The sequence below is a fragment of the Glycine soja genome, chromosome 16 (assembly GCF_004193775.1).
Source record: "Glycine soja cultivar W05 chromosome 16, ASM419377v2, whole genome shotgun sequence".
In the NCBI taxonomy this organism is placed as follows: Eukaryota; Viridiplantae; Streptophyta; class Magnoliopsida; order Fabales; family Fabaceae; genus Glycine; species Glycine soja.
Window position 1 is genome coordinate 2,765,123 of NC_041017.1, and position 16,192 is coordinate 2,781,314.

At 31.4% G+C, this 16,192-nt stretch overlaps 3 protein-coding genes across 3 annotated transcripts; 1 reads left to right on the top strand and 2 right to left on the bottom strand.

Moving 5' to 3' along the window:
• Nucleotides 1-5,855: 5,855 nt before the first annotated feature.
• LOC114389279 (GDSL esterase/lipase At4g01130-like) lies at nucleotides 5,856-8,722 on the top strand. Its single transcript, XM_028349916.1, has 5 exons — nucleotides 5,856-6,195; nucleotides 6,665-6,874; nucleotides 6,968-7,143; nucleotides 7,614-7,884; nucleotides 8,248-8,722. The coding sequence occupies exons 1-5, from the start codon at nucleotides 5,931-5,933 to the stop codon at nucleotides 8,490-8,492; spliced, it is 1,167 nt and encodes a 388-aa protein (XP_028205717.1). The 5' UTR covers nucleotides 5,856-5,930; the 3' UTR covers nucleotides 8,493-8,722.
• Nucleotides 8,723-9,245: 523 nt separating this feature from the next.
• LOC114389280 lies at nucleotides 9,246-11,260 on the bottom strand. Its single transcript, XM_028349917.1, has one exon. It carries the CDS (start codon nucleotides 10,334-10,336, stop codon nucleotides 9,446-9,448), a length of 891 nt encoding a protein of 296 aa, XP_028205718.1. The 5' UTR covers nucleotides 10,337-11,260; the 3' UTR covers nucleotides 9,246-9,445.
• Nucleotides 11,261-12,732: 1,472 nt separating this feature from the next.
• Nucleotides 12,733-15,762, bottom strand: LOC114389283 (protein CURVATURE THYLAKOID 1A, chloroplastic-like). Its single transcript, XM_028349919.1, has 5 exons — nucleotides 15,449-15,762; nucleotides 13,783-13,877; nucleotides 13,433-13,540; nucleotides 13,256-13,327; nucleotides 12,733-13,012 (listed from the first exon to the last, which is right to left on the bottom strand). The coding sequence occupies exons 1-5, from the start codon at nucleotides 15,597-15,599 to the stop codon at nucleotides 12,947-12,949; spliced, it is 492 nt and encodes a 163-aa protein (XP_028205720.1). The 5' UTR covers nucleotides 15,600-15,762; the 3' UTR covers nucleotides 12,733-12,946.
• Nucleotides 15,763-16,192: the final 430 nt, after the last annotated feature.

The following is a 16,192-nucleotide window of genomic DNA, read 5'->3' on the forward strand; positions in this document are numbered from 1 at the left end:
TGATGTGACATTTAAGTTGACAAACTTATTTATAATGCCATTAATTAAGTAGCTTGAGGGAACATATACACGGAATATTTTCTAATGAATTGTTTTTAACCTCTTATTAATTTATCCAGCATCATTAACTAATATGAATATATAAAATATTAAAAACATATGTTGACAGTGCCATGACATTCCTTTTAATAATCTCTGTCAACAATGTCTACTTTTAAGGACTAAAAACATTTTTTTTAAATTACAAGAATTAAAATTATTTTAAATTTTAGGAATTAAAAACATAACTAAATCAAATTCAAAACATAAATAAGGACAGAGATAATAATTATTTTTAAATTCTCTGAAAAATAGTTAAAAAAATACAGTAATGGTTATTAATGAGTATACAAAAGTCAACCAAACACTGTAAAAAAAATAAAATGAAGTGCAGTGGCAGGCACCTCTCGCTTTCCGACAGGGAGAGCACTCCATGTCTAATGTCTCATGCAATTGCAGCTGCAGCTTTCATCTTTCACACCACATTCACCTTCCTTTATCTTTACATGTGTCCCTGTGTCTCAACTTTTTTTAATATTAATATTGTAATTATAATTAAAACAGAAAATATGATAAAAAAATATTTCTTTAAATTATTCGACAATTATTTTAAGAGGAATTTATTAAAAACCAAATTGCATTTCAAAATGATATGAAAGGTGGCACATCATCCAGAGGTTCTTCTTGTTTATTCTGATCAAACGATTCACAATAAAAAATAAAAAATAAAAGATAATGAACCACGCCACACCGTATCTCTGCTGCCAGCGAGAAATTCCTGGCGCAAAAAGGACAGGGAAAGGACACGCCATATATTAGGATATTATTAATCATAAATATTCAAAGGCTTTAGCCTTGACTAAGGTACGGCTGTATATGCTCAAAGAATATATTAAATTAACTAACATTATATTATTTTTTTTCTACTTCAAGTTATCTCGTAACTAAAACTCATACAAATCATCAGAATAAATTTTATTTTTCTCAATAATTTTTTTTATATGTATGACTAATAAATTAAACTTCTATTCTATTAACATGCTTAAGAAATTAATTATATATCAACTGTGTTCAACTTTGTTGATTACTAACATTGTATTTAGTTGTGAGGAAAGAAAAAGAAGTATTAGGAAATAAAATAAATGAAAAGAGGTGAAATAGCATAGAAAGAAAAGTTATTTGATTTAAGTGAAAGAGAGTAAAAAAATAAAAGATTTGAATTAAAATGGTTTGATAGGTAAGATAAAAAAAGAAGAATTAATATTAAATAAGATATATTATTATTTATGCAAATAAAATATGAGTGATTGGATTATAACTATACGTATATTTAATTAATGCTATTTTTGGATTCTATCTAAAATTGAATACTTTATTATATATATATATTATAATGAAAATTCTTAATGAAATAAAATAATAATTTATATAGATATTTGGAGAATCCCTAGTGAGAATATGATGTCGGTGATTGTGGTCCCACGTCACTGTGTAAGTGCACACTATGAGTGATTGAGACCTGCGAGCTGATTCAGATACTGGTTGTTTGTTGCGTACCCAACTCCACGCGTTCTTAATTTCTAGATACACCGTGTTATCACTTATGTTTCTTATCTCTATTCTCCTTACCATCCAAAAGGATCGGAAAAGGAGAATTGCTTTCTACCCTAAGTACAAATTACATTACCTTTCACGGTTCAAATATGATTATTTATAAATCTATAATAACAATTTCTATAAATATTATTGTGTTTTCAGAATTTTTTAAAAGGTTTATGTTCCGTATTATTTTTGCTTCTACTTACCTAACTATTTATATATATATATATCAATGTGTTAGGAGTTTTCAAATAAGCAAGAAATATAAGCTCTCATTTATTTCAAGTAGGCCCTGTTTTTCTCTTCCTCTTTTCACTTTTTTTTAAAGATATATAACTATGACTCCTTCACTCGTGTTAATATGATATATATGTCCGTATAGATAGTTTTTTTCTTTTTTCTTTTAAAAAAAGAGTAAAATATTTGTAATGATAGTTTTTTTTAAAAGGTAAGATAATTTTTTAAAAAAGGTAAAATATAATATACATCACACGTGCTAATATGATATATGTGTCATTTCATTAATTTATAAAGTACGGGATTTATATATAATATACAAAATATGCATGCCTTTTTAAGTAATTGAAAGAGAGTTTTCTTTGATTTATCATGTTAACATTAGTATGAAATATTCATCAATAAAATAAAATTGATGATTAATTTATATTAAAAAATTTGACTGATGATTTGATGATTTTTTTAATTATATATTTTTCATCTATTAACAAACCCAACAATTGAAGGAAATCAAGTCAAATTTTATTTAAACCAAAAACTTACTGATAACTGAGAGAGAGTGTGTGGTTGGCTTCTCTGTACACAACTTCTACACATATATAGTTGAGCGGAACAATCGAATCCCTTAGTTTTAAAAAAAATATATAAAACATCATAAATGTCTAAAAGGATGGCACTTGGCTGTATTGTGCTAAGAAGAGTGATGAAGTGAAACATATATAATGTCAGTATCACACTCAAGATTACGAAGGCCCTCCATGCATGAATGATTAATTCCTAGCTACACACATGATTCACAACTCACAAGACATAAACAATGACAAGCCAATTTTGAATCGGTTAGTCAACCATGACAAATTGCAACCATATGTCCATATCATATATGTATAAAAATTACTCTTTTTTTCTTCTTTCTGAAGTAGAGTTATAAATATATATATGGGAAGCTACTGGATGATTTTACATTTTAAAATAAAAAGGTTCATATATCTATATACGTTGATGTGATGCAAGGACTGTCCATCCATGTAAGTTTAAGACTTGAAATTCTAAGGATTCATTTGATAGAGTACAAAAATGAAAAAAAAAAAATTAAGGTGAAAATTTTAAATTAAAGTAGAATGTAAAAATATGGCTTTACATTAATTTATTATTTATTTTTTCCCGTTTTCATCCTCTTTCTCTTCAAAAGGACGAGGCGTAGGAGAAACAGAAAAATAAGGTAAAATAGTGAATTAAAGTTAAAAAAACGTGAGAAAAAAAAACCCTGAATAAGGCGGAAAAAATCAGATACACAAAATCTAACGTAAAGGGGGCATAAGAATAGACAAAATATTTGATAAAAATGATCCGTGCTAGGCCAACCTGACATAATGTGATCCCATGACAGAATCATATATAAGGTTCTTTTATATATTCTAAAAACGTAGACTCATAATTTTATTAAATAATATTTTATTATACCAAGAAGATAACACACTTTTAATAAATTTTAAAAAGTTGCATCACATTTTTTTTATTTAATTTACATCAATATCATCCTCCATCGACAAAAAATTTATTCCAGTAATTTTTTTTATACTGAAAAAGTTTACTCGTGAAATTATCACTTATCACATGCAAAACAAAATATATAAATAATAAATGATTAAAAAATTAAATCAATTTGTTCAAATATATTGAGATGAAAAATCACTAATTATAACATTAGTATTAGAAGATAAAAAATGCTATACTTTTTGTTAATAAGTGCATAAATTATCTTAATATAATTTCTTCCATTAAAATATAGAGTATGATAGGATGACTAATGAGTTCTTATAATAACAAATGAATAAAAACAAGAGTTTACAACATTCCCCCGATCAATCAATTAAGCTAGACTCCGGTAAAATAAAGAATTGAAAAACATCAAGTTTTGAAAACTTATACTTCAGATTATTTTCGTTGAAAAGTTAAGAAAATGAATATGTGGCCAAAGAAATAAAAAAATTAAAATACGCCCTTAACCCCTTACACATTATTTTAACCTTTGGTTTTTTTGTATCTACCATAATTAGAATCTTTAACTTCTCAATAAAACTTGATGGATAAGTTATGATTTTCAGGTCAATTATGAGATTAATTTTTAATTTGAGGCTTAATAATTATAATTCTTAATTTCTTTTTAAGAATGCATTTTACTAAAATAAAATTTATTTAATTTTCACAAAATCAAGTTTCTTGGCAGCTGAGTTACATTGGAATATCCTTTAGAGACTATGAAATATGAAGTGAAATTCTTATGATTGTAAAGATGATGGGTATGTATAGGTTAGGTGCATGGGAGATGAATTAAATAGAAAATGGTGGTGGTTGCATGTGGGTGGGCCTAGTGGGGTGTGACGCGAGCATTAAAGGGAACACGTCAGAGACAAACTTTGACCGTTGATTAGCTGGCTAGGAAGCCATTTTCGCCTATGACGTGGTCCCCAATGCCTTCGCTTCCATCTACCGACACAATGACGTGTCCCCGCATTCACTACGCTACACACTCTGGGGCCCACCACTCTTTTTTACTGGACTGTTTTACCCCTCTCTCTCATTTGCCAATGTCGTAGCATTATTGTTAAGACCATGTCATCTTAACTAATAATCACAATCGTTACTTTTTCGTTGAAAAAGTTAATTTTAATATATATATATATATATATATATATATATATATATATATATATATATATATATATCAATTATGCATAATTATTTGAAAATAATTTTAAGAAAATTAATTCTACCTAATTTTAAAATAAACAAATTCATACGTGATGCAACATGTGTTATATGAATGTAATTGAGAACTTTTATCTTTTACATATTAAATTAGTGGACTTTTTTTTTTTTTACTTAGGAAGATAAGAGTGAGAAGATAATAAATAAAATGAATAATATAAATAACGAAAACATAAAAAATGTCTAAATTTGAGTGCCTTTTGGTACAAGATCATATGTATTTTCTATGAAAAATAATATAGAAAATAATCTTTCAGTGAGTTGAGTAGAAATACTATGAACCGGAAAAATTCTTTATGATTATTCAACATAATTAGAAAGTTAAAATAGTTTAATAACAATTGGTCTATGCATTTAAATAGTTGTAAAAACTTGAGTGTCACTGGAGTTCTATACATTGGGCCGTCTATTCATGGTACCGGATAAAACTAGTTTTGTCATGTTCTAGTTCTACCAACAAGCGTATCATCTCTCCAAATAAAAAATGAATTATTTGCTAAAATGATGTAGATATTTTCACGAAGCTAAAATAGAAGTACTTCAGCCAGGCTTATACATGTGCATGGGTTAAAATGTTAATTGTTAAACGTACTTGTTTCATCTCTCGTTAAATCAATTTACCGGATTAGGGGCTGTGGGCAAAAATTGAAGATCACACAACCAAAAAATATAACTGGAAAATTTTAAGCTAGGAAATTAATTGAACGCTACAATATAGCCTCTAATTTGTATATGCTATAACAACTAGTCTCATGCTGTCATTATATTGGGCATTGATCACTTCCCCATAAGAGAAGTAGGTTGAAGTGTTGAACAATCCATATATATGCAGTAATATACCCACAACTCACACAATCTAAATTCTAAACCATGTAGTTGTAGTCTGTTAGTTAATCAGTCAACATTGGTATACTTAACTGAACGATTTAGCTTCCAATATATAAATAGGAAATGACCCTATATTTGTATATAATGTTATTCTCCTTGAGCTCCTTTCAACAGAATTAGATTTTGCAAGAACTTTAGAGTTCTGAGTAAAAAAATAAATAATTTCTTGAATCATATGAATTTATATGTTGTAAGCTTTTAGCTCTTTATATGCATAGTAGGTAACTATCAGCAATCCGTTTGTTAATTAGTCAACTTTAGAACAACTGATTCAATGGTTGGCCTTATCTTCAAATGCATGCAGTTGATCATATAATACGGGTCTCTCATTGCTACCTTTAACAGCATTAGCCTCTGGAAGCACTTGATCAAGACTCAAGAGTGAACAAAAAAAAATGATGGGTACCCTTAAGGTGTCCAACAGTAGTTTATACATATTTTCGAAGTTCCTAGTAATTTGTATGGTGATGATGATATCTTTGGTTGATTCAAGTTATTCCTTGTGTGATTTTGAGGCAATCTTCAATTTTGGTGATTCGAATTCAGATACGGGTGGGTTTCATACAAGCTTTCCTGCACAGCCTGCTCCCTATGGAATGACTTACTTCAAAAAACCAGTGGGGCGTGCTTCTGATGGAAGGCTTATTGTTGATTTTCTCGGTAATTAATGGACCAATTGTTATAAACTTAAAACATTTTGAGTTGCATGTTTTTAATTTTTAACTTGTCTGTTGAGCTTGATATGTTATTAATCAGAGCTTAATAGGCATTTGTTCTTAATGTAAAAGTTTGAGTTTAATTCTGCTATGTTAATGTACAAAGTAGTATTACTCTCCAAACTATCATAAAAATGAATAAATTTATCATATGTGATCATTTATAATTGAATGATGATATAAAAACTTTTTACACTATTTGTGTATAAACTATTTAGTTGAAATTTATATTATCAATTAACTAAAAATCATTCTTGTTACCAATTTTAAGATGATTATTTTAAAAACCAATAAAGTTAATTACCCTACATAATAACAATTGAATAAAAATGTAAAGATCCTTTAAGCTGTCATAGCATATATTATTGATTCTATTAAATATTTGATATGGTATTTTGGTGTTGAACATGCAGCTCAGGGTCTTGGATTGCCATATTTGAGCCCATATCTGCAATCAATTGGATCAGACTATACTCATGGGGCTAACTTTGCGTCTTCAGCCTCCACTGTGATTCCGCCCACAACTTCCTTCTCTGTCAGTGGGCTAAGTCCATTTTCCCTCTCTGTTCAACTCAGGCAAATGGAGCAATTCAAAGCCAAAGTTGATGAATTTCATCAAACAGGTACACAGAAAATGTTACTAGAAACTTGCATTTGTTTTTATAAATAATAATAATGTACTCATCACATACATGTTCTTTCCATGCATGACACAGGAACAAGGATATCATCTGGAACGAAAATCCCTTCTCCAGATATATTTGGAAAGGCCCTTTACACGTTCTATATTGGGCAAAATGACTTCACTTCCAAAATAGCAGCCACTGGTAGTATTGATGGAGTGAGGGGCAGCCTTCCTCACATCGTTTCACAAATCAATGCTGCTATCAAGGTTTGAGTATATCAAGCATATTATGCAATCATATTTTAGACGATTTTTGTATTATATATATATATATATATATATATATATATATATAATACAAAAATCGTCTAAAATATGATTGCATAATATGACATGCCAGACTATTTTAATGATACATTTTTAATACTAGTACAAGAAAGTTTCACACCATTAGAATAGTAATTTACCAACAACGATTAACATAATTGGTATTGACCTGTGTTTCTTAACTAAGTGGTTCAGGATTCGAATCTTAACTTTGGATATAAAATAAACATGATAGGAGGGAAATATTTATCTTTTATGCGCCCACGGTTCCCAATAAACATAGTCAGGACTTCCAATGAGAACTACTTGATACTAATATCATGTCAGAAAAAAAAAAGAATAGTAATTCAAAAAATTAAGCATTGTTTATTTGTTTCCAATTTTTGTAGTGATGCAATTTCTCTTTTTAGGAGCTATATGCACAAGGGGGGCGTGCATTTATGGTATTCAATCTTGGTCCTGTGGGATGCTATCCTGGATACTTGGTGGAGCTTCCTCATGCTACTCCCGACTATGATGAGTTTGGATGCATTGTTTCTCACAACAATGCTGTAAATGATTATAACAAACTGTTGAGGGATACATTGACTCAAACCGGAGAAAGTTTAGTAGATGCTTCCCTTATTTATGCGGACACACACTCTGCTCTCTTGGAGCTCTTTCACCACCCCACATTCTATGGTACAAGCACCTTCTCTTGTCTTGTTTAGTTTAACAATGATCTTATGAATGCTCCTTATGAATTATGACACATACACATTAAACATACACCCTTTTTAGTCATTATTCACCAACAAATATTAGCACTCTTACAGGATTGTCTATAATAATCTTAATCGCTGATGAGAAAATTAACAATTGATATTTCAATACAATTATGATTTGTCATACATGTACACGTGACGGTTGATGTTCTCATAAATGATTGAAATTACTTATACATGATTATGATTATGCATGAAATCAATTTTATTACCAAGTGCCACATACTGATTCCACATGGGTAGTGCTGATTTCTGGTTTCAATTTGTTTTGTTGGAGCAGGACTAAAGTATAATACCAGAACATGTTGTGGGTATGGAGGCGGTGTCTACAACTTTAACCCTAAAATTTTGTGCGGCCATATGCTAGCAAGTGCTTGTGATGAACCCCAGAACTATGTGAGCTGGGATGGCATCCATTTCACAGAAGCAGCAAACAAGATTGTTGCACATGCCATTCTAAATGGTTCTCTTTTTTATCCTCCTTTCCCTCTTCATAAACACTGTGATCTCCAACCTATTGGTTGATCCAGTGCTTGCAGCTAGGGGTCTTTCGTATTTACCGATTAAGCTATTTTGAAATGCTCAGCTATCATATTGTTAAATAATGTTTTGGTTTGTGGGTGTCCGGTGCCACTTTCATGCTTGTGTGTAATAGTTTGAACAAAAACATGTTACTTCTTGGTATCATTACTATTTGATGAAAAAGAAAAAAAAAATCAAATACAAGTTAAGCTTTGATAAATTTCTGACACTGCTGAACTAATTGGCATTCAGAGTTGTCCTATCTTCCTAGAAAGATTGCTAAAAGTATGTTGTAATGTTTTGTCCTATCCAATGATTGTCATATTTATCAATTTATGAACACTTAAGGGTGTGAAAGACAAACCAAGCTGCAACAACTTTGGCACTTCGTGTGAAAAGATGTGGCAATCTTGGTCGAAGAAATCTCTTTTAAAATTCATAATTCCTAGGAAATTCATGTCTAAGTAAACATTAAGCTTAATGGTTAGAAGCAGTACATCGCAGCCAAGCAGGGACTTCTAATTACTAGTTTAATAAAAAATTAAACAAATGTAAATGCTCAGAAGAGCCAAGTTTGCCGTCCAACATATAATGCAACAACTAGTGCACATATATAGACAAGAGAGAATAATACAAAGGGGGTGGTAGGGTGTGACCTGTGTAATTTTTTATTTTTTTTGTTTATCTGTGCATAAATTCCTAATAAAGAAATTTAAGTGAAAACAAAACGTGACATGAAAGAGCTATTGACACCTATTTATGATGATGACTATATAAGTTTATATATATATATGCTAAATTTGTTTTTAGCTGTACTGAACAATTGTTATGTTGATAAGGACCAAATTCAAAACCAACAACATCTGTGTACTCATAATCATTTGCATGAAGTAAATCAAATACTACAAGAGAGAAAGGGGGAAAAATTGGATCACCAACGACTAATGAATGGAATTTTAATTCTCAAGGGTTGGTTGGGTTCTAAGCATTGAAGCTGATGGCAATTTAGATTCTCCTATCCAAAATGTATCAAAAAGCTCACCTCCTTCTGAATTCTTCTCCATTTTTCTTATTCTTCTCTTCTTGGCCTCCTTAACTAAAGCTAGCAAGATTAAAACCAATATGACCAACCCAGTAAAACCTATTACAAATCCCAACACCCACCATTTGGTAAATCTCTTGCTATGACTCCGGGTATTAGGTTCTTTTGGAGAAGGAAAAGATGGAACTACAAGAGTGTAGTGCCCTTGGCTATATACTTCACATACATATGGCTTAGTCATGTTTTTGAATTTCACCAACCCGCCAGCTCTAAACTTGGCACAAATTGGTGTGTCATTTTCCCCATGTTGATCAACATGAGGAAACCGAATTCTGATAGGGTCACCATGGGTGGTAAAGTTAATCTTCTCATCTACAAATGCTGTTTCTGAAGAACTATAAGCCATAACACCAAAAACTGAAGCCACCATTGTGTGGTTAGGCACATTGTAATAATTAGAAGACCAATTGCCCAAGTTTTCAAACAAAATAGCTATCCTCTTCGCATTAGGCTGCAGTACAATCCGCGGTGGAAGATTGAAGGAACTATAATTCATTCCTCTTGACCATAAAGAGAAACTGCGCAATCTAACAACTGAAACTTCCATTCCTGTGAAGTTAGAAGGAAGGGAAACATTGGATAGCACACCTTTTCTAAGCCTTTCTGTCTCTTTGTTCGCTTGCTTGCGAAGAAAGTCATCTAACGATTCACGGTCGTAAAAATAAGACTGTGAGCCACCTACCAAACATGACAAAAACAAAGACAATGTTACCAATTTAACTTGCCACCATCTATGGAGCCCCATGAATGTCACCCCAGAAGCCTTCTTCTGTCTCTATTAACGCTGAATCCTTCAATGGCGGCTTTCATGGAAATCCATGGATGAACCAAACCCATTGAAGCTTTTATCATGCACTAATCATCAGTGGAAGGACAAGTTTTCTCACCACAGGCACAAACTACGCTTTCTTTTCTTCTGATTTGATTAATGAAATGAAACTCAATCAGAATCCTTAATTCCCTAACCAAGTATTATGGCAGACTTTGTTTCTCTTCCCTCTTCCTACAAGAGAGTTTCTTATAACACAGATGAAGACTACTATGAAGATTCCTTAATAATTAATGATGTAATGAAGTGGTTGAGAAGTTAAAACCTGTACCACCTTATACAAAATGATTAGATTCCCAACAAAGGGAAGAGAACAAGGGTCTGAATTCTTCAACTCTTGTTATGTATGTGGACATTCTATTGGAGTTTCTTGTGCCTAGAAATCTGGTGAGTGTGTGTGTGGCTGTGGGGAAATTAATGAGGCGATGAAATATGAGTTGAGTTAAGATGTTGTATTGTAATGACATTGGTCAACAAATGAAAAGGGGCATGGAACCTTTCAGTTGGTGATGCCTAAGGGGATGGTGGTGTTAATTAATTTGTTATTGACTACTTTGTCATTATTAATTATTGGATTCTTCAACGACAAGGATATTTATTTAGGTGCATATTTTTGGTCCCTTTCTTGCATTCTATTTTAGAGTTTTTGGTCAAGGGAAAAAAAAAGGAGCTGGTCAAGTGGTCATCAACTGTGCCAACTGTGCCAACGAGGACTTAGGTGGAGCAATCACATACAATACAAAGGGCGGAAGCCATGCATCTCCAATGCCTATTTTAGGCAAATGATTCGTTGGGGCGGCAATTTAGTTGGTGAGTTTTTAAATGATCAGTTAATTTTAGTTAATTTTTGTTGTCATTTGTCAAGGAGTAATTAGTGTGGTGAAGTTATAGCTGTACTAAACTATTTTTTTAAAAATGTTTTTGCAAAAATTCTAATATTAAACTCTCTAATTTTATCTTTAAAAAATACAATTTCTAGAATGACATGTGAGGAATTAGTGTTAGAATTATGGTATAATGTTGCCACTTAAGTCAATTTTTTCATGTCAAATTATGTAATGTGTTTAATTTCACATTCAAGAATTGATTCTAAGTTAAAAATTGATTTTAGATAAAATTTCATATCATGTTAGAAAATAGTTTAAAATTGATTCTGATCTAGAATTATTTTGAGTAGAAGAAACTTTAGGAAACTTTTATAATGGATTATAAATTTTATATTGAATTTTATTCTTAATTTAATTTTAGGATAAAAATATTCAAACATAAATTAGGTCACTTTAAGATGTCAAAATCCAAACATGCTACTATTTAGACAAGAGATTTTTTGACAAAAATAAAATTTTGGTCAAAGGGTTCAGTTTTAAATTTGAAATTTTAACAAAAGAAGCCCATTTGCAGATTACGCTCTTTAAAATAAAAGGCCACAACAACCAATCTTGTCAATCCAAAGAGGAAGTCTAAATTTTAATGATGACATAGGCCGTTCGAACTCCAAATCATATCTACCAGCTCACGCATAAAAAGCTTTGTTAATGTGATCTAAGAATGGTTTCAATTGTGTACAGCCACTAAATACTACTAGTAATTGATAAGTTATTTAATGGAGTAAGCTGCACTTTTTTCTCTTTATAAATACTTAAATTTTTTGTTAGAGGTATAAATACTTAAAGTATTACACAGCCTTCCTTTTATTTTAAGACATTGCACATTTACACTCACCTTTACTGGAGAGGAAGGTAAATAAGATAATTTTTCTACGTTACATTCAACATTATTGGTAAGTTATTGTTAAACCCCTGCCATCAAATTCGAGAAGTTTTTTTTTAAACAAAATTCGAGAAGTTAGAAGATGAAACTAAAATTTTGGATGAAATTTCAAAAGTAATGACGTGATTTTTTTTTAACAAAATAATAACGTGTTTAAGACTTAATATTTTTAAGTCCTAAAATTAATGATAGTGTACAAAATTTATTGTTGATGCCTTTCAAAGTTGTTATATTAAAATAGCCTAAAGTATAACATATTTCATCCGTAAGACGAAGCGAAAATTTTGAAGTTAAAGGGGAGGAACCTGTAATTTAGTCATCTATCAAGGAGAAAAGTATACTTTAGCTTAAATTTTATTAAAAACAATTTAATGATTGGTTTATATCAGAAAAAACAGGTCAGAACCACTCCGAATATTTTGATCTATTACCTTATTACAAATGATCTTTCAGTCTATCATGGTCAAGACACAGAAGAAATTGATCCCATATATGATATATTTCCGTGTTCTATACTCATATATGACTTAAATTTCTTACAGTGAGGAAGTGAAAGGATAATGGTTTCCATTCAGAGCCATATACGTAAAATTTGCTACATTATTTTTAACAATGAAATGGGTTCATTACAGGTTGAGAGGAATTCTATTCTACTTCAAGGGATACATATGACTCTTATACATGAGATAAACAGCACAACAAAAACAAATGATGCTCACAGAAGATAAACTTGACTTGGTACCTGCTAACACCACTCTATTCAGTTCCAGTAATTTTCTTCTTCAGTGACTCAATGTCTGTAGCTAGCTCCTTCCTGCTAGACTGTATACAAATACACATAAATTACTTGTAAGATGAACACCGGATAAGGCATGCGTTCCAGAAGTAGAAAACGGTAAGTGGATTCCATGGAAAAAAGAAGTGATCATTCAATACAAAAATATTGACACCAATGCAAGGCTTGATATACACAAAACCACCACTTATGTCCACACAACAAAACGTGTTAGATTCTAAAATCTAAAATAGTAAAGTATTTGTGCCTTCGTGGTGTATTTTACTTACCTTAAACAGAAGGTATCGGTAGACAAACCATCCAGTGTACCCTAGCCCCACCAACTCCATAATCTTTGGAAGCTGAAACATAAACAAAATAATTTCAGATTGGTTAGCCAAGCTTTATATAGCATAAAAACTCAAGCATATAATATAACATGGTAAAAGTGAAGAGTGATGGCTTACCAAGGGAACAGAGTTGATGGCGCTCACAAGAATCGACGATAGCCAAACAGCAACTAAAGCCCCACCACCATAAAAAAGTACTGTGGACTTGTTTTCAAGAGCATCCCACTGACAATGATAAATGGAGGATATTATTTACACTTAGTTAAAACTTAACATAATGTTTGGTTGGAGGGGAGGGAAATGGATAGAAAATAGGGGAAGAAAATCCCTACCCTCCTTTGAACCAAACAGTATGTAAAAGAAGGGTTGGCAAAGAAGAAATTAGAATCGCAAGATCGAGGATTTGCTAAGAGGAAGTTCAGGATAAAACCAAATTGTTGAAATCAGACTAGTAGTAAATTTCTTGCCTTTTCCTTCAAATCTGTGAACACCTCATTGGCATCTACTGAGGATGATTCCTCTGAAGAAGCTCTGGTCTGAAGCAGAGAAGATTTTCGGGACACTGAAAAAGGGGAAATAGAAGAAAACATCTTAGAATTATTAAAAGATGAATAAATAAATCAATATATAAATACATAAAAACAAAGATATAAAAAAGCAATATAGCCAAGCTCAATAAAGACAACATTGAAAATGCAACAAACGGCGAATATTACTACTCAGGGACACACTAAAACTACAGATACAGAAAGCTTGACCAAGTGTGCAAGACTCTTAGACAAGTATTAATTTGTGGTGAGCATTAATAGCTCCATTCATATAGCAGAAACTAGCTTAATTTTCTGGATCAAACTTTGGTCTTAGCCAAGTGCATCCACTCCATAAGATGTTTAGTACCCTCAATTTCAAAATGCAGAAGTGTTTCAGTTGCCCCACAAGACAATGAGCATCACCTTGGACATAAATCCTGATTGGATAAACTTCTCAATAAGCACTTATAGGAGAAGAAAATAAGAAAGTAAATTGAGATAAGTTACCACTCCTCGATTGATATCTCTGTAATTTGTTTTTGAGGGGGGCTCAAGCCCCTTTGTTTACAAAAATATACATTAAGTTTCTCACATAAGTTAAAAATTAGCCTATACATCAATTAAAATCAGCTTTAGAATAAGCTATATGAAAGAGCTTCTGTATATAGTTAATTTTAAATTTAGCTTATGGGAGAAAATAAGTTTTACTTTCTTATTTTCTTTTGTAAAAGCTTTATTGAGAAGTTTATCGAAACAAAGGCCACAGTCGAGATTATCAAAACATGGAATAAGTTCAAATTTCAAACAAGGTACATGACAATCCTACCTCTCACTTAATCCTCTCATCCACTTTAGAAATCTAAGAGTAAGAACTTTAAATAATAAGAATAAAGGAGAAAAATACATAAGAAGAAATGAGGGGGGAGAGACATACATTATTCCATGAGTGAAACAAGATATAAGAGTTGGACAGCAGCTTATTAATGCTGACATGCCTCAAATTTAAAATATAACAATGTTAATAATAACCATACTATCTATGTCAAAATAATAAAGCAATATACTTTATCAGTTTGGGCCCATGTGGATAAGCTTATCCAGAAGCACTTTTAGAAAAAGAAATTAAGAAAAAAAAAAGTTTCTCCATAAGTTAAAAATGATCTTATAGAGAAGTTATATGAGAGAGTTCCTATAAATTAGCTTATTCATAAGCTAATTTTAGCTTATACAGAAGCTTATTTCATTCTTTTCTTCTTATTTTTTCCTCTCCTCCTAAAAGTGCTTATGGGGAAGTTTATCCAAATAGGCCCTTTATATTTTATTTTTCTTTCTCATTTCCCTGAGTCATTTCTGCTGAAAGCAACTTTGACATCTCTCCCAACAAGAATTTGAACGACTAACCTCTAGACTCAACCCCGTTAGTAAATCAAAGCAAATCTAATCGAGAATTTTACACCCCATTGATTAGAGTCACCAAAACTTACACCTTTTAGTGTCTTAATTTAAGAGGAAAAAAAGTTAGAAGATTAAAACCACAAGGAAAATGAGATATAATAAAATAAAAATGTAAAAAAAGAACAAATGCATAAGAAAAAGAGAATACCTGAGAAGTGGTTGAGGGAAGATAAGAGCAAAGTGGTTTTAGTGTTGGTGCCGCGAGGAGGCAGAGAAGGCAAAGCAGAGCAGCGGGTAACGTTGGTGGCGGTCGGAATCCTAGGTGGGAGTAGCACCGTCACTGCCGCCGCCGCCGCCATTTATTTATTAATTAATAAATTACTTTGAGAAAATGTGATGTGTATCACTCTATCTATCCCCAAACCAAAAAATTGGAACTTTGGTTCTCTACTCCCTTCAATATTTATTTAATTAAAAAAAAGAAAAGAAGGACATGCTGTTATCCACTGCCATGAGACAATCTGGGACACGTGGTCCAACCTCGCTCCCTCATTGGCCACTTCCCTATCTTCAAAATCCACATCCCATTAGCGTATCTGCGTCGCAGGGTGTTCACGGGTTTGGACATTTTTTGAATCCGACCCGATTGAATCTAACATTTGATCTTCTTTAATTTTAGGTAATTTATGTCGAAGAATTTAATTGATATTTTTAATCATATTTTTTTGATAAAATTCAAACCTGAAACATTACTTAAAGAAATCAAATTTAATATTACTTGAATTAACGTATTTTTTTATATTTAAGATCATAAATTTGATGACTTAACATGTTAAGTGCATTTTACTTTTTAAATGTTATTCATATATACACATAGAGAGAAATGATTATAGGATGACATAAAATTTTTTATTAAAAAATTAGCTTGACCACAATGTGAAATTGTTTTCCC